At 55.6% G+C, this 16,623-nt stretch overlaps 6 protein-coding genes across 6 annotated transcripts; 1 reads left to right on the forward strand and 5 right to left on the reverse strand.

Moving 5' to 3' along the window:
* Positions 1-20: 20 nt before the first annotated feature.
* On the reverse strand, positions 21-2,286 carry BU25DRAFT_408770 (uncharacterized protein). Its single transcript, XM_033705894.1, has one exon. The coding sequence runs from the start codon at positions 1,960-1,962 to the stop codon at positions 436-438; it is 1,527 nt and encodes a 508-aa protein (XP_033564386.1). The 5' UTR covers positions 1,963-2,286; the 3' UTR covers positions 21-435.
* BU25DRAFT_267917 (glycoside hydrolase family 20 protein) lies at positions 2,264-4,581 on the reverse strand. The gene has a single exon (XM_033701793.1). The coding sequence runs from the start codon at positions 4,407-4,409 to the stop codon at positions 2,565-2,567; it is 1,845 nt and encodes a 614-aa protein (XP_033564387.1). The 5' UTR covers positions 4,410-4,581; the 3' UTR covers positions 2,264-2,564.
* A 1,206-nt stretch (positions 4,582-5,787) lies between these two features.
* BU25DRAFT_408772 (glycosyltransferase family 8 protein) lies at positions 5,788-7,162 on the reverse strand. Its single transcript, XM_033705895.1, has 2 exons — positions 6,673-7,162; positions 5,788-6,577 (listed from the first exon to the last, which is right to left on the reverse strand). Exons 1-2 carry the CDS (start codon positions 7,082-7,084, stop codon positions 5,811-5,813), a joined length of 1,179 nt encoding a protein of 392 aa, XP_033564388.1. The 5' UTR covers positions 7,085-7,162; the 3' UTR covers positions 5,788-5,810.
* A 140-nt stretch (positions 7,163-7,302) lies between these two features.
* On the reverse strand, positions 7,303-9,582 carry BU25DRAFT_408773 (uncharacterized protein). The gene is made up of 4 exons (XM_033705896.1): positions 9,287-9,582; positions 9,083-9,238; positions 8,759-8,970; positions 7,303-8,711 (listed from the first exon to the last, which is right to left on the reverse strand). The coding sequence occupies exons 1-4, from the start codon at positions 9,330-9,332 to the stop codon at positions 7,407-7,409; spliced, it is 1,719 nt and encodes a 572-aa protein (XP_033564389.1). The 5' UTR covers positions 9,333-9,582; the 3' UTR covers positions 7,303-7,406.
* A 485-nt stretch (positions 9,583-10,067) lies between these two features.
* Positions 10,068-13,924, forward strand: BU25DRAFT_336415 (uncharacterized protein; the record flags this gene model as incomplete). The annotated part of the gene is made up of 2 exons (XM_033702631.1): positions 10,068-12,744; positions 12,798-13,924. 2 exons carry the CDS (start codon positions 10,068-10,070, stop codon positions 13,922-13,924), a joined length of 3,804 nt encoding a protein of 1,267 aa, XP_033564390.1.
* A 107-nt stretch (positions 13,925-14,031) lies between these two features.
* On the reverse strand, positions 14,032-16,084 carry BU25DRAFT_446984 (F-box domain-containing protein). The gene is made up of 2 exons (XM_033709518.1): positions 14,345-16,084; positions 14,032-14,286 (listed from the first exon to the last, which is right to left on the reverse strand). The coding sequence occupies exons 1-2, from the start codon at positions 15,970-15,972 to the stop codon at positions 14,115-14,117; spliced, it is 1,800 nt and encodes a 599-aa protein (XP_033564391.1). The 5' UTR covers positions 15,973-16,084; the 3' UTR covers positions 14,032-14,114.
* Positions 16,085-16,623: the final 539 nt, after the last annotated feature.

A 16,623-nucleotide genomic window follows, 5' to 3' on the forward strand; every position in this document is an offset into this window, starting at 1 on the left:
TCAACAGGCATGCTTTTGCTTTGGTATGTGAAGACACATGAGCCAGCCCAACAAAAACAAAAAAGAGGCAGACAATATGTCATGTTCTGCTTGCCTCCCTCTTGGTGTTATGTGTGCGGATATACATGTGTCCCTCTTTATCCAGTCTGGTATCGCTTTGTGGACCGCATGAATGCGAGTCGACAGGTCTTTCACAGAGCATGTTCAACCCGCTGCGTTGAGCTGTTTGCACGTTGGCATGCCGGCAGCGACCTCATCGATGACTCATCCCTGCAAACTATAGAGGAGCAGACGATCAATATCGAAAGCAGCGGGAGCCAAGTCTTCCAGACTCCCGCTACAGCAGTCCGTCCCAGAAGGCCCCTTGATGAAGTCGCATAGTCGTTCCGTCGTCACTGAACATAAGTTAGATTCGAATCCTCCTGCTTTCGCCGTTCAAGCTCCCCGCCGCCCATACCTAGCAACTCGATCCAATCTCCGCCTCATCTCTGCCCGTGCACTCGGCGCTCTTCGCTCCGGCCCGCCTGTATGCCCATAAGTGTCAGGAGGTGCATCCGGCAGATCTAAACCACCTGATTGTGCATCGCCGTTCTGACCTTTAGCAGCGAGGAATGGGCTTGGTGGCAGGTCTGCCAGATGTTGCACTCCCTGCATGAGTGCTGGGTCGAGAGGCATATCGTACCTGTCATTCGAGGACGGCGGATATGTTGGTTGCTGTGGGTGTTGTTGCTGCGCTTCGAGTTGGAGTTGATAGCTCGGAGAATCTGCACGATCTGTGGCCTGGTGTTGCGAGAAGTGTGTGATAGCTGGCGGAGAAATGTGTTGATCGTTTGCGGGCGGAGAGTACCGCTGCTGTCCGTTGGAAGGTTGTGATGATCGAGAGTGATTTGCGCGCATGGCCGACAGCCCCTTGTTCATCTCACTGCACTCGGGACAGTTGCGGATCACTTGGCTGACGGTCTCTTTAATGCGCACCCAGTGGTAGAGTTCTGCGATGGCGGCGGTGGTTTTGTTGATTCCGCCGTGCGACTTGTTGTGCACGTCTCGCGCGATCTCGTACTGGCGCTGTGCGTCGGATATAACTTCCTTACCTTTGAGCCAGAGCTTTTCTGGCTCGTCGTCCGTGGCTGGTGTTAGCTTGTAGTGCGTTGCTGCGCTTCGGAGGCGACTCTTCTCGGCTCTGTCGGCGCCGTTGGGGTACTTTCCGTTCTTTAGGTAGAAGCGTATCTTGTCGAAGCGCTCTTCTGACACGAAGTCATCGTCCCGACCTAGATCGCGACCGTAGATGATCGCATCGACGAGCTCACCCGGGTAGGACTTGAGATTGCCGCACCCCTTAACGCGACCGATGCGCTTGAAGCCTAGGGCATCCCATATCCGACACGACGCGAGGTTAGTCTCATAAACCAGATTGAAGACCGAGTACGTGTAGCCCAGTTTCGGCGCCCAGTCCAAGTACGTCTCGCCCATCAAGCGACCGACACCGCGATTCCGCGATGCATCAGTGACCAGGAACCCACCGTTGCAGACATGACTCGACCGGCCAGGGTAATTGGGCTTGATATAGAAGCTCCCCAGACACTCACGCTCCCAGTCACAGCCCCGCCGCGCCATCTCATGCAACTCACGTCCATCCTGGATCTCGCCCAACAGCATGATGGCACCAAACACGCCGAACCAATACGGACCGAAGTTCTCCAGCGGCAGCGGTTCAACCATGGGATACGTGTCGCCTTTTTCTATCTCGCGGCCCAGCTGGTCGCACAAGTACGCCAGCAGTGTGAGCGGTACCTGGTTCGGCGCCGAGAAGGGGATTATGGTCGCCGTTGTGACGCGGTCGCGCAGTGTCACTTGGATGGGGGCGATGCCTACAGGTAGCGGACCGCCCGGCGCAGAGTAGGGGACATCACCAGACGTGCGGATCATGACCGGCGCAGTCGGATCATCGAGCATCGCAGGCATGGCTGCGAGGGGAGGTGGGCGCCTGCAGCCGTTGGGGATGGTCAGATTTCATGTTACGATGTCATTCTACTGCGGCAGGCTAGAAAGGCAGTTGCAATGCGCCGGCAGAGCCCTGGAAGGCACGGCGTTGCGCGCAGCATATCCGCAGCGCAGCGTGGACATTGTGTCCCCCGGCGCAGGAGAGGTGGAGGACTCACAAGATGCGTGCCTGAACGGGCTCTAGGGTACTTCGTAGGGCTCGGGCAGGATGAGAGGTACGCATGGGCGGCAAAGTACTGAGCTGTGAGCACGTCAACGCTCTCCGGGCACGGCGGGGAAGTCGGTTGTTCATTGGATGCTAAGCGAGCGGTTGGGGTCCCCAATCTACACTCGCATCACGTCTCAGGAGCTTGAATAGCACAAGGGAGAGAAAGTATGCTCACTTTCGTGTTCATTTGCTAAGGTTGTGGGTATATAGCAGAAAGTCACCATGTCCTGTTGGTAAGACGCGCCAGTTTTGTACCTGACTTCCAGTCTACCACTCGAAACATCATGTAACCGCCGAAAAGAAGAAGAGAATACGCGAAAACTATACGAGAAAGTGTTTGTCAACATGGCAGCTTTTACGCGGTGGGGACATGCAGCACCGTCTGGTTCTGGTACAAGTCGCACTCGTGAGGGTGCTGCAGACAGTACTTCGGCATCAAAGGAGCTGCCTGAACACCATTGGCAACGAGGTACTCGCGGAAGTTCAGGATGCGCTGCGTCAGCTCCGTGGTCCTCTTGTTGCCGTTCTCATCACGATTGCCTGACCACACGAGCTCGGCAAGCGCTGCAGCACGCGGCCACATCTTCTGGCTGATGACCACATCATCGACTTGCTCAGACCACAGCGGGGCAATGACACCCTGTACGAGCGACTTTTGTGCATCCGTGAGGTTGAAGGTGAAGTCGTAGTCGTAGATACGCTGCCACGTCTTGTACGGTGCGCACCATGATCCTCCACCGGCTCCCCAGTTGAAGTTAGGAGACCCGTCGGTGGCATTGGGGTTGACCATGACGTTGTAGCGAGGATCGTTGCCTACCCAGCCACCGTAGCCGCAGTCGAGATAGACAAAGTCGGATGAAGAGACAATGACTTTGTAGCCAGCATCAGTCAGGTTGGAGATGTGAGCAAGACCGTTGTTCCAGGCCTGCAGGACAATGTCCTTGGGTACTTCGCCGGTAGCAGCAACGGCTGCGGAGAGCTTAACATCTTCCCACATGACGAAGGTCTTGTTGGCCTGCTTGCGGAAGTTGGGGATGGCGTGGTCGACCCAATACTGGTACAAGTCGCCCATACTCTTTCCAGATGCGAAGAACTCGGTTGCCAGGGAGCTGAAGTTGTTGCAGTTGAGGAACAGCTCGTCACCACCAATGTGGAACCAGTTGTCAGGGAAGATGTCGGCGACCTCCTTGTACACCTTCCCGGTGATCTCGTAGGTCTTGTTGTTCAAGATGTCGAGCTGGCCCGGGTTCGGCTCAACGGCAGTGTGTAGCGCCCAGTCATCGTTCGACCACCAGCTGTTCTGGCATGTTAGAATGCTCTCGTCGATCTGACCCCACCCAGAGCTGGCGTGGCCGGGCATGTCGATTTCCGGAATGATACGAACGGCGCGAGCTGCAGCATAGCTGATGATCTCCTTTAGAGTCGCCTGGGAAAAGACCTCGTTACGCGAGTACGCGTCATCAGTCATTTCGGGGTAGGCGGAGATCTCCAAGGGCCAAGACTGAGAGTCAATGATGTGCCAATGCAGGACGTTCAGCTTCGAGAGTGCCATTCCATCGATCTGCTCAAAGATCTTCTTCTTGGAGATGAAGTTGCGGCCGGTATCGATCATGATACCACGCACGGGGTAGAGGGGCTCGTCCTGGATGGACACGGGCTGCTCAACAATCAAGTTACCTTTGCCGTCGTTGATGATGATCTGCTGGAGAGTAGTGAAAGCATGAAGTGCGCCGTACACGGTCTCAGCGGAGATGTCAACAGAGCCAGATCCTTCGGAGATTTCCAATGTGTACGACTCGTCAACACCGTGCTGCAGAGCGGCGTGGGTGTTGGTGATATCGACGTTGACAGTAGTAAGACGACCTGTGCAGTTGCCGGTTGGGGGTACGCCATATTGCCTCTTCTTCCTGGACTTCTTGGAAGCGGTTGATGTTGGAAATGGTTCAAACTCGCGGATTGGTGCTTCAATTGCTGCAGGGATCCACTTCAGCTCGGTAATAGTATTGGTGGCACGGTCGAAGGCTTGCTGCAAGACTTCATGATCGGGTGCTGACAGGGTCAATGATCCGACTGAGAAGCACCCCGAATCGCCCCAAGTGATGTTGGAAGGTTTGGGTAGTGGGTTGGCGGCAACAGCTTCGACATTCCTGGCGAACAGGATTGAAGCCGTAGCCACGGAGGCTAGGAGGAAGTCGCGCATAGTAGTGATTGTGTGCTTTACGCTTGCAAATGGTCTGAAATGACAGAAGATCGAAATCTTAAGTGGTTCGAGGTCGAGGGAGGAGACAACGAAACAACGAAACAACGAAACAAACACGGCTGAGCGAATGACCAACGGTGGATAAAGGATGCTATTTCAACCCAGTGAGCATCCAAGGAAGTGAAAGACAAGGCCGCACCGGGGGCTTCACAGGCCGCGCCGCGTCGGGTTCACTTCACTAGCGGTGCTGGGGGGTTGGTGAGATAGGCTAGCGAACTCAGCCTTGCTGCATCTCAGCAAGGGAGGCTCTCGCCGCTGCAACCATGCCAGTGCATGCTTACCAGTCGAATGCGCGCTGCGGCGTCAAGATGTTACTTGCCCCGCGCCAACACGAAAATAACAACCACACCTTATACTGGCTGTCTTTCTTTTGAGCCCGCCACCGCAACCCTACGATCGTGAACCAACAGCCTTCACAGTGAACCGCATTGACTTTCCTGGTCGGTGCGTGCAGCTCGTCTCCACCACCCGGCCGCCGATCAGTCGACGCGCTAAGATAAACGGCTTGTCACCCCAGGATATGCATGTTTCGTGCAGGGTTACACGCGCTTTTGCAACAGGCCGTCAATGACTGTTTTGGTGCATATATGCATGCGGCCGGGCAGCCTTATCGTCATCTTGCATGCCGCCTCTCAGCTTGTGATTTCAGTCGTCCGGCGTCCAGTACACGAAGAATGCGAAGGTCGAAGAATGAAGCTGCAAAGGGGTGAAGTCACGTTTAGCCGACATTGAAGCCGAGGATTTTCGCCTCGAGGCACAGCTGCGCGTCGTCCAAGCGAAGGAGGGAGCGCAGCACCAAGGAGGAAGGCGCCGCTCGGTTGCGGAGATCAGACAATGCAGCGGGCGAGATCCGAGGGCTGCAGGCTGCGATGGATGCCGAGTGACATGTCTCATTAAACTCTACATGCCATTCTCGCCAGAGACATGCACAGCTCTCCCTAATGAAGGCTGACTGCATTCTCGTCCAAAGCATGACAAGCCCTGCTTGCTCAACCACGCGTTTGACATTGCGCCACCTTGCCGTCAGCCCTGGCAGACGCTCATCTGGAATGTCTGAGATGCTTTGATGCTTTGATGCTTTGTCGAGTCAACGACCACAGGCAATGACGCGCTGTCGTCAGGCTGTGAACGATCCGCCTAAAGCGCAATGTTTCAGATATAAATTGGCGCGGATTGATAAAGTGTATATCCGGACCGCGGATGAATGCGGAATGCTGGGGTTAGGATGGTGGTCTACGATCTGGGCACCGACATATCACAGCAAACTCTAACGATCAAGTTGGACAACATGCAGGAACCCGACTCCACAGTTACAGAGGGACAGTGTGTACACCGCTCGATTCAAGGTTGCCCGCTGCTGCCACCGAGAATAGGTCCATCAGCTGGAGGCGCAGCATGCTCGGTGCCGTCGGTAGCGTTCCCCGGACGCTTTGCATGCTTGATGGTCCACCAGTCTGGCGCAGGCACACTCAGCAGTTTACATACATCTCGTCTTCTCATCCTGAAGTCATCGTACAGATGCTTCCAGATCTTCCTCTCTGCGCAGCTTCCCGTCTGACTCCCACCGCAGTCAGGCTGCATCTCCTCCAGGCCCTCTGTAGGCCACATGATCCAGGGCTTGGGCAGCGGCCAGTCGCTGAAATGAACGAGCTTGGCTTCGCTGTAGACCTTCTCAGCGTCCCACTTCTCATAGCTGTTTCCAAGGTAGGCACTGTGATCGTGCTTCCTGAACTCGCCTGTCAACAGAGCATACGGGCGGTGTGGAAGCACCAGAGCGCTCTCCTCAAACCGCTCATTCACGAGCTCCATATCGAATCTGTGCACGCTGACAAGCTCGCTGTTGCCGCCTCCCCCGATTGTCTTCTTGAACCGCTCGAATTCGTCCAAGTCAGGCTTGATGACCATAAGCATCGATGTGAGCGGCCACGGCTTGCTGTCGGCCCAGTATGCGCGGGGCATGGCCATGGGCGTCTGCGGGAGGAGGAAGAGCTCGTCGAGGGGCTTCAGGAGCATGACGTCCGAGTCGATCGCAATGACACGGTCGTAGTACGCGAGCGAGAATGCCATAAACTTCGTGACTGACTTATCCCATGTCCCTGTCCATTCATCTGCAAAGGCCGTCAGCACCCTGTTCACTCTCCACCGGATCTTTCATGCGTAGGGCGACGGGTTCGCGTGTAACTGCGCATCCTGCTCATCGTACCTTTGGTGCGACCCTCGACGGTCATAAGCTTGACTGGGTGCAGCTTGACGTTGTACTTGTCGCGCGCCAGGACGAGCAGCTGGCTGTCGCGGTCTCTGGCGCTCGTCACTTCCGTGTCCCAGTACTGGGGGTAGAAGAGGACGCGGTCTGCCTTGCTGCCGAGCCTGGCGAGCGCGTCGAAGAGGAGAAGGGCATGGCAGAGCGTCGCGCTGTCGGTCGCATACAAGCTGTACGCGTAGTTGGACCAATTGGTCACGCCGTTTGTGGACGCTCGACCTGATGAAGGGTAGAGGAACCAGCAGACGAAAAGGAAGCCGCACAGGTAGTAGGCGTATCGGCGGTGGAAGCGAAAGGGTTGCGCGTCGTTGTCCCTCGTGTACCGAGGGAGCTCGTCAGATCGCCTTCGACGCATGATGTGAGTGCGCAGCAGGCATCTTGTCAGTTCTGATCAAAAGTTTGGTTGCTTGCTCACGGAGGTGTCGGCGAGTGACGTTGAATTGTCTCCGGAGCTTTTGCGCTTTGAATGACGGTCGAACCGACCCTGATCCTGGACGTTTCAGCGCCCCCGTCAAGACATATACTTGTGTCGTACAGAATGATGCAATCATGGCTTGCGGCCTTCGGTGGGTATTCTCGTGACATGCTACATATGGTTGAGGCCTTGAGCCGGCCTAGTCAATGGCGACCCATTTATCCTACATTATTCAAAACGCCAATTCAAACCCAATCACTTCTCAAATCGCGACAGGCACGATCCACTCGCATTTCGGAGGAGTGAGCGGTATGTCCTCGTCGTTGCTGAATCGACCCATCTGTCCCACCCTTCTGTAGATCTCTTCCAGCAGCTTGCCCGCCTCGCCCTCGTACTCTTCTGGGTCCCCTTCTTTGTAACGGTCCTTCGGGTCAATTGGGCCAGCTGCTTGATTAAGGTTTTGTTGTGCCTGCGCCGGCGCTGGAGCTGGCTGACTTTGGGCGCCGAAGGGCGACTGAGTTGTTGCAGGGGCCGGAGCTGGCGGTGTTGGCTGGCCAAACGGATTTTGAGCTTGCGTGGCTGAAGTCTGAGCCTGTTGCCCACCAAGACTGGGTGCTCCAAAGGCAGGTGCGCTTGGTTGGCCAAAGGCAGGAGCTGGTGTCGCCGCAGCAGCTCCAAAAGGATTTGGTTGAGCCGCGTTTTGCTGGGTTTGTGCTTGCCCGAAGGGATTTGGCTGTTGCCCTGACTGTGCTGCTTGAACAAATGGAGACTGAGAGCTTTGTGTAGCCTGTTGACCGAAGGGTGATTTGTTGGACTGGGGCTGCTGGCCAAATGGCGAAGATCCTGAGCCAGTCTGTGCTGCTTGCCCGAATGGGCTCTGTCCGAAGGCAGGTTTACCAAAAGCACTCGACTGCTGGGTCTGCCCCAGAGCGCTTGCCTGGCCGAAAGCCGAGCCCTGAGCTGGTGTAGATGCCTGTCCGAACGCTGGTGTGTTACCAGGAGCTGAAGTCTGCCCGAAAGGCGACTGCTGACCAAGGCCACTGGGTTGCCCAAAAGCACTCACAGAGCCCGGCATGGACGTCTGACCAAAGCCTGCGCCACCGAAAGCAGGCTTGCCGAAAGCACTTCCACCTCCTGGCGCTGATGGCTGACCGAAAGGCGATGGCTTCTGGCCCAGTGCTGACGACGCGCCGAAAGCAGAACCGACGTTGCCAAACGCTGAGGTGTTCTGTCCGGGAATTGATGGCTGTCCAAAAGCTGAGGTGGTCTGGGCAGGATTTGAAGCTTGACCAAAGGCCGGTTGTCCGAATCCAGGTTTTGAAGGCTGTCCAAATGCAGATCCTTGTGTCGATGACCCTGATGGAAATGGATTGCTGGAGGCTTGTGCGAAAGGACTCGAGCTGGAGCCTGAGTGTCCGGCTTGCGCGGAGGTTCCTCGCACCATGTCCAGCCTGTTTGGATGTACATTTGCACCTTCTGCTATGTACCGAACAGCGCCCTCAATGTCGTCTGCTATCGCTTTGATCTGTTGTTGCATCTTCGCGTGCAGTTCGGTCTCTTCTTGTTGCTATGTTGCGATTAGCTCGAGTTCGCCGTGATTCAGTGAGTACTTACAGCAACATTCTCGTTACCTGCAGCTCGTTGCGTATAGTATCTTACGCGAAGTTCTTCCGGGCTGATCTCTACAGGACCTTCGATGAGTTGTCGCGGGGCATCACGACCGGGGCCATAGCATGAAAGCGGATAGATCGGTCGCTGGCCAGAGAGATCTGCTCGTATATCCGCGATATCTAGATGGTACGGCAATGTCTTGCTGTCACGACCGGCTGATTTCTGTCAGAAGATGTCATGCATGTAGTCGCGTAGCCGGAAGGTGCACAATCGGAAGCGACTTGTTCTACGTGAAAAGGACTTCAGATCGATGAGTGAAAGGCTTACTTCCAAATGCTCCGCCTGAGTTCTGATTAGGGCGATAGGTGTCGCCGCCGCCGAAGGCACCAAAACGGTTGTTGTTAGTCGATCGCCCGCCAAAGCCTCCACCAGCATTTCGATTGCCATCTCGCTGACTCCCAGGGTGCTCGAATTTGCAGTCGTCTATGCTGTGTCAGACACGTGATCTTACACGGCTTTCGAAACACTTGCCCCCAAACCGGCAGTGGCCCTGGAGATAGAATTTGCAGACAGTCATGCCGGTGCCGTAGCCAAGAGCGGATGTGGATGGTCTTTAAATTGGAGCTCCCAATAGGCTGGGTGGATGTCAGTATGTAGCTGAGCCGCGATTCCACAAGTCGATCGAAAGCAAAGTCCAAGGCTGCACTTCGGGTGAATGAACGGTTCGAAAGACGCGCCGCGCTAGCAACACTGGTAGCGTGCAATGGCGCGCAGCATGAGCGCAGCAACCATTGTGCACCAAACCATGCTTTGCAGTTACCTCTGCCTGATGAAGCTCTGAGTGAAGTTTTGCGACGGACCCTGATCTGCTTATGCGCATCTCGAGCCCTGCATGACGACAAACTTGAAGACGCGCTCTGATTCGGCAGCTTGACTTCCCTGGACGCAAAGTGGACTGACAGTATGAGACTGGGCCTACCTGGGAGAGTGAATGAATGACGTGGTTGTTGTTGTTGTTGTTGTTGTTGTTGTTGTTGGTTTTGTTGTTGACGTATACAGTGTATTTTGACACAGCCTGGAGGTGAATATGGCTGCTGGCTGGCCGTGGTTGCAGGAAGGAGCCCTGTCTGCTGCGATCCCTGCTAGCGTCATCGCGCGTGGAGCTCAAATGTTTATTGCGCTCATGGATGCAACAAAGCACAACACCGCGCCCCTCAACGAGTCGACCCACGGGGCTACACAGCCACACCGCCGACAACACTGTCCGGCCCATGACCGCGCGAGGCACTGCAAGCCTCACCCCTTGGGCACGATGAACGGCGCCACTCCCGCGCGCAGAGGGCCTGGCGGGTTTCCTGCAACACCACAGATGTCGAATCGCTCGCCCGGCGTGCGCAGCCCCAGTGCCTCCACACCGTCGCGACCAAACGCGCGGTCGCCCATACAAGATGTTCCCAGGGCTGCACCTGCGCCGCAAAGCTCAGGGCCTGTCATCCCGTCCGAGGTCCTCGATGCGGCACAGCAGCGCTTCTACCTATTCGCCATCTACATGGCCCTATGGGCCTACCGTTCCTATGACTTCTACACACTCGCCGTCGAGGAGGACGAGTCGCTATGGCTGTGCCTCAAGTGGTGCTTCTTCGACATGATCTTCATGTTTGGCGTCCCGCTGCTGGAGATTCCCTGGCTGGAGTGGAGCAACGGCGCTGCCTTTCTGTTGTTCGTGGTACACGCCGCGCTCGACGTCATGCTCATGTTTCGCATTGGCATACCGGTCCAGGCGTGGGCTGTCAGCTTGGTCGGCTTCCTGTGGGACAGCGAGCTTGCCATTAGCGAGCGCAGCGTCAAGCCAGGCTCTATCCTGCACAACGCCTCGCTGATCCTGGGAAAGCAGATCGTCAACATTCTGCCCGAGGGATCCGCAATCCTGAACCCCAACAAGGAGCCATTCTGCCTGAACTCGACCGTCACCCATCTGGAGATCCCCATCATGATCAACCAAACCGAGCCGATCGAAATGGAGCTTCTGCGCATCGACTTCGAGACCAACGTCAACGAGACCATCACAATCAAGAAGTCTGAGCTCGGCAAGATGCTCAAGAAGGCGCGGAAGTCGACGAGATCTGCGCATCCCGACGATCCATTGACACTGCGATACACCGTAAAGAAACCGGGTGTGTACTTGCTCCAGAAGGTCCTAGATCACACGAAGCTTCAAGTGCGACCGCGCGCGGCTAGTTTGATTGTCGCGTCCTGTCCGCAAGCCCGAGTGAAGCCGACAGGCGACAGCCGCTGCCGTAACGATTTGTCCAATGTTGCGCTGGAAGTCGAGGGTACGCCACCGCTCAACATCAAGTACCAGTTATCAGTGAACGGCAAGCCACGCGGTGTGTCCGAGTTCCATAATCTGCAACCCGACGACGTCATCTCCCCTCTGTCACGACACAATCCACAAGCATTGGTAAAGCATGGGCGCGAGGACGTTTCCTGGGCGCGATCGCAAAAGGTCTCTGTTCCTCTAAACGAAACACTCTCCACTAGCGGTCGATGGGAGTACGAAGTGGTGGAGGTGCAGGACGGTCTAGGCAACATTGTTGACTTCGTAAACGTCGACGACGATGAGCGGCCAAAGGCCAAATTCTACGGGATTCGTCAGTCGTTCGAAGTTCGTGAACGACCAAAGGCTTACTTGAGAGGCTGCGATCCTTCGAGACCACTTAGAGTGGCCAAGGGTGAGGTCGCCCGTCTACCAGTCCACTACGGTTCCACCGGCAAGCAGGCCATTGAAGGCGCACACGCCATTGAGTATCTGTTCACACCAGAGACGGATATTGTCAACAATGGTTACCACAGCCCAAATGCTGCATTGAAAAGGCAAACCATGCGAACCATTCGGGAACAGCCGCTGATTTCTAACGCTGGTCTTTACACGATCAAGACTGTGTCTACTGACTTCTGCGAAGGAGAGGTGCTCGAGCCAGCCTCGTGTCTACTCCAAAATCCTCCGGAGCCAGGTCTCTCTTTGACCAGCGAAGACATTGTAGACAGATGTGCCGGCAACCCTATTGGTCTGCGCGTTGGTCTTGACCTTATCGGAAGCCCACCCTTCGTGATCAAGTACACGGAACACATCAACCACCGAAAGATTCCGAGGGAATTGCAAATCGCCACTCTCCGAAGCACGGCTGATTTCACACCTCAGGACGCAGGTCACTACAAGTACACCTTCGAGAGCATTCGTGACTCCGTCTATAAGGATACGCCTCTGCGGAATCTTGAGTTGCAACAGAACGTTAGGCCGTCTGCGAAGGCATCATTTGTGGACAGCAAGCGAACCAAGCAAGTCTGCATCGATGACTCGGTAGACTTTGACGTCAAGCTGTCAGGAGAGGCGCCTTGGAAGCTGGAGTACGAGCTTGTACACAACGGTAAACGCACCAAGCGCACCGTTGAGACAGAGGAAGAGTACTACACCATTAGGACTGAGAAGCTCCGCAGCGGTGGCGAGTACATCGTGACCTTGGCAAGCATCAGCGACAAGATGGGTTGCAAAGAGTATCTGAGGGAGGAGGCCAGGGTCAATGTACGCCATGAGCGACCCAAGGCCTACTTTGGACACATTGAAGGCAAGCAAGCGATTATGGCGCTTGAGGGTAGGACGATCGGTCTACCTCTTCGTTTTACTGGCAATGCACCCTGGCGGCTAGAATACGAGAACTTGGATACGAAGGAAGTTAGGAAAGAGACTTTCCAAAACGCAAACGCATTCCTGGACGTAAAGACAGATGGCACATACCAGCTGCTTTCGGTCAAGGATGCCGTTTGCCCTGGACTGATCGAAGAGAAGGCTGACCAGTTCTTGGTTCAGTGGGTTGCTCGACCCAAGCTGACTGTTCCTGAGTCAGACGCTATCGTATTCGAAGGCGGCAAATACACGAAAGAGCCAGTCTGCGAAGGAGACGAAGACGCGCTGGAGGTATCGCTTCATGGTGAGTTAAACTACAAATCTAGGACACACTTCGTGTTACTGACGCACATACAGGAAACGCTCCGTTCGACGTCTCTTATCAGACACAACAGAACGATCCGAAGGGCAAGCTAGTGTCAGTCAGGAACAAAGACTTACACGTCGCAGGAGGCGCTGCCTCAATCCGAGCAGAGACGTCGCAAGCCGGCACTTACGAGTACACCTTCCAGAAGCTGGCCGACTCCAGATACAATCATTCCAAGAAGCACTTCTCCCCAGTCACCATCAAACAGACTGTCCACCCGCGCCCTAGCGCTCGCTTCGACAAGCCAGGAAAGACATACAGCTACTGCTCTAGAGAATCAGAAGGCGAAGAGGTCATCCCGATCACATTCGAAGGTGTTGCGCCGTTCTACCTGGAAGTAGAGATCAAGCATCATGGCACACCAAAGCCCGAAATCAGCATGCACAAGAACATCCCGACGAACAAGTACGACCTCAAAATTGAGCACCGCAAGCTGCATCTCGGACACTCTTCCATCTCTATCCGCAAGATCCGCGACTCGCGTGGCTGCACGCTTAAGCCTGCTCCCGGTGGTCCTCGCGTGCAGATCAGCGTGCACGATGCACCCACCGCCACCGCTCTGGAAGACCGTACGAACTTCTGTGTTGGCGAACGCCTCTCGTTCGCACTCGGTGGTCAGGTTCCGTTCACTGTCTACTATACATTCGAAGGCCAGGAGCGCAAGGCATCGAACGCAGGCACCACCTTCCGACGTCTCGCGGAGCTTCCCGGTACATTCACCATCACTGGTTTGCGCGACTCGGCATCTGAGTGCCTTGCGTCACTCGACCTTACAAAGAAGATCCACCCCATTCCCTCGGTCCGCCTGTCGGGTGGTCGTGTCGACGAAATTGACATCCACGAAGGTGGAGGCACCGATCTTGAGTTTCAGTTCTGGGGCACTCCGCCATTCGAGTTCACCTACACAAGGAGCACGAACGCCGCGCGTGGCAAGAAGAGCAAGGTCCTCGAGATCCGCACAGAGGTCAGCCACGAGATGAGCATGCGCATCCCCGTACAGGAGGAGGGTACGTATGAGGTGGTCAGCATCAAGGATGCGTGGTGCAGCTTTGCTCGCAACGATATCGAGGGTTTGGAGAAGAGCAAGGGTGGTGCTCAGAAGTTGCTGCAGTTCTAAGCGTACTTGGATCGTGACGAAGTGAAGATTTGTATTTGCATTGCTGGGCGTTGGGCGCAGCGTAAAAGGTCGATGAGGGTTGGAATTTGAATGGCATATGATGAAGCGGTTCGCAGCATACAATCCCTGATTGATTATATAAGCTCGATTGGTGTAGGTCCCCTATGCAACCACTTCGTCGTGACGCATTTCAATCATCAGGATACTCGTCCCTCAAGTTACTCACAAAGGTATGGCTCGCGTCATCCCAACGCTTGAAATGCCTCCCCGCAAGCTTCATTATAGCGGCAGAGGGCAGTGCGCCAGTCGCCATAGGCTCGATGTTCTCCGCAGCGACATAGCGTACGGATTTATCATGAACACTACGCATACAGTCAGCCATACAGCGTTTGATCACGACACTGTCGAGCAAGCACTTACAGCACATGATAGAACGCCTGTTCCCTCCCACCTGGCAACCGATCAACACCCATGTTCTGTATCCACTCCTCGCCCGCATCACAACTCGTGTCCCACCCCGTGATCACACCTTCATAGTGATACCGCTTATGCCTGAACAACTGCCCGATCTTGAACTCCACATTCCGCGCGCGCGCAGACCTCCGTAGCAGCGGTCGCCTCAGCGTATCAATTTGATGCATACTCTGCACAAATTGCAAAAGCCTCTGTCCCTCAGGCTGCGTATAGAACAGGGGAATAACATACTGCTCAAGCAGCGCAACATCCCACGCAAAATGGGTCTGGAAGTGCTCGAGCAGGTAGGGCAGGTACTGCCGTCGCCGCGACGAGACTTGCTGTATGGACCCCGGTGTTCCTTCGTCGCCGGGCCCGAGCATCAGCATGGCCCAGATGGTCGAGTAGAACGCGTTGTCCATGTCGGGGTATGCGTCTAGCCATGCCGCGCTGATCCCATGCACGCCGCCTTGCGTTTGCCGGATGGTTTGCACCGAGTTCATTATGTTGCGTGCCGTGCGCAGGACCATTTCGCGGGTTGTTGTGTCGGAGAGAAAGGTCTGGTGGTCTGTGGTTGGGACGCCCATGTCGCGGAGCACGCGTAGGAGGTCGGCTTGTCGGACTTCGTCTGAGGAGCGGAAGGGATCGAGGTACATGGAGTCGAGGGGCCCGGAGCTGCTGGGCTTGTATTCGCCGTCGAGACTGTGCCGTTCGGGCGCGTAGACGAGGCAGTAGACGTGGAATAGGAAGCCGCATGGGCGCGCATCGAGGCCGACTCTTTGGGCGAGCGCGCAGAATAGGGCGACGGATATGAGGGGTAGTGACTGGTGAGTGGGCGACCGGAGGACGAGGCCAATGAACGAGTTTCGTAATGCGCGGTATGAGGTGTCGGGTACGCCTTGGAAGCCCTGGTCGCGCAGATACGAGGCGAGCGTCGATGCCTTCGCCCTTGTGCTGAGCTCCCGGAAATCGGGATGCTCACTGAGCAGACCATTCGCCAGGCGGTCCAGGTCCTCTGACATCAGATCGAAGTCGACATCTTCCCCGCCACGCGCGAACATGTCGTATGCGCCCAGCGCCCTATCGATCGACACATCCTTCCCGTCCTGCACGTCCTTCCACACATTGATCGCCATCTCACGGTGTATGCGCTCCAGTGCAGCATTCGCGTAGTACCGCCTCGCCAGCACATCTTCGGCGTCATCTGGACAGGCGCACTCGCGCAACAGCGTCTCTTTCGCGTCATATCCGAACTCGGCGATGCCGTTGATGCATCGTATGCGTTCGTGTTGTGTCGCTAGAACATGGTCGAGTAATCGCCGTGTCTCGTGCTCAATGCGCTTCTTGCGAATGTAGAGGGCGCGCCAATTCACGGCGGGGAGCGGCCCTGCGAATTTGGCGGCGATATTGTGTTGAGGTGCCCATGTAGTGAAGCTTGTGCGGCAGAGGTGGCGCCAGATTATGGGTGAGTCGGTAGTGAGCTGCTTGATCAGCCTGTTGGACTGCGAGAGGGCGAAGAGCGAAGGCGGGTCGAGGTGCAGGAAGATGGCCTCGAGCACCTCCGTCGGCAGGTCCGTGAAGGCGGGGCCAGACATAGTCGTTGCAGGTAGGCGCTGGATTCGTTACAGCGCAGTCAGAAAGTTGGCTGCGCGCAACAGCGTGCAGGAGTTGTAGGTTCGGAGGCGACAATGCACGCTGGCAAGAATGTCGTCAATGACGACACACGCGTACGATGAGCGCATCGCGCTTAGCAATCGCTTCTGGAGGACTCACATCATCCGGCCATAGGATTTGGTAGGGCAGCCATAGACTAACCTAGATAGGCAGGTGGCCATAGAAATGCAAGGATTAGCGCATAGGTCTATGGCCAAGTGCAGCTATAATAGGTAATGTCTAAAAAGTATTTAGAATGGGGTTGATTGATTGATTGATTGATTGATTGATTGATTGATTGATTGGTTTAACGTCCTATCTGAGTCTAAGACTATGGAAGACGAGAGGAGCAGTAGCTCCTCTGGTAATGCAAAGATTTAGTTACATGAGAGTGAAGTCAATGGAGGTACAAGGGATGGTGAGGGCTCAGGCCCAGAGCAAAGATGCTGGAAACAAAAGAAGTACACAAAAAACAAACAAAGGAAAGAGCAGATGTTATGGCAACACTATGCCTGGTCTTCTGATGACTGCCCAAGATGCCACCTCCTTGTGCCAACCCTGGTCCTGCTGATAAAGTCCAAGGTGGCCTTGAT

The sequence above is a fragment of the Macroventuria anomochaeta genome, assembly GCF_010093625.1.
Source record: "Macroventuria anomochaeta strain CBS 525.71 unplaced genomic scaffold BU25scaffold_8, whole genome shotgun sequence".
NCBI lineage: Eukaryota > Fungi > Ascomycota > Dothideomycetes > Pleosporales > Didymellaceae > Macroventuria > Macroventuria anomochaeta.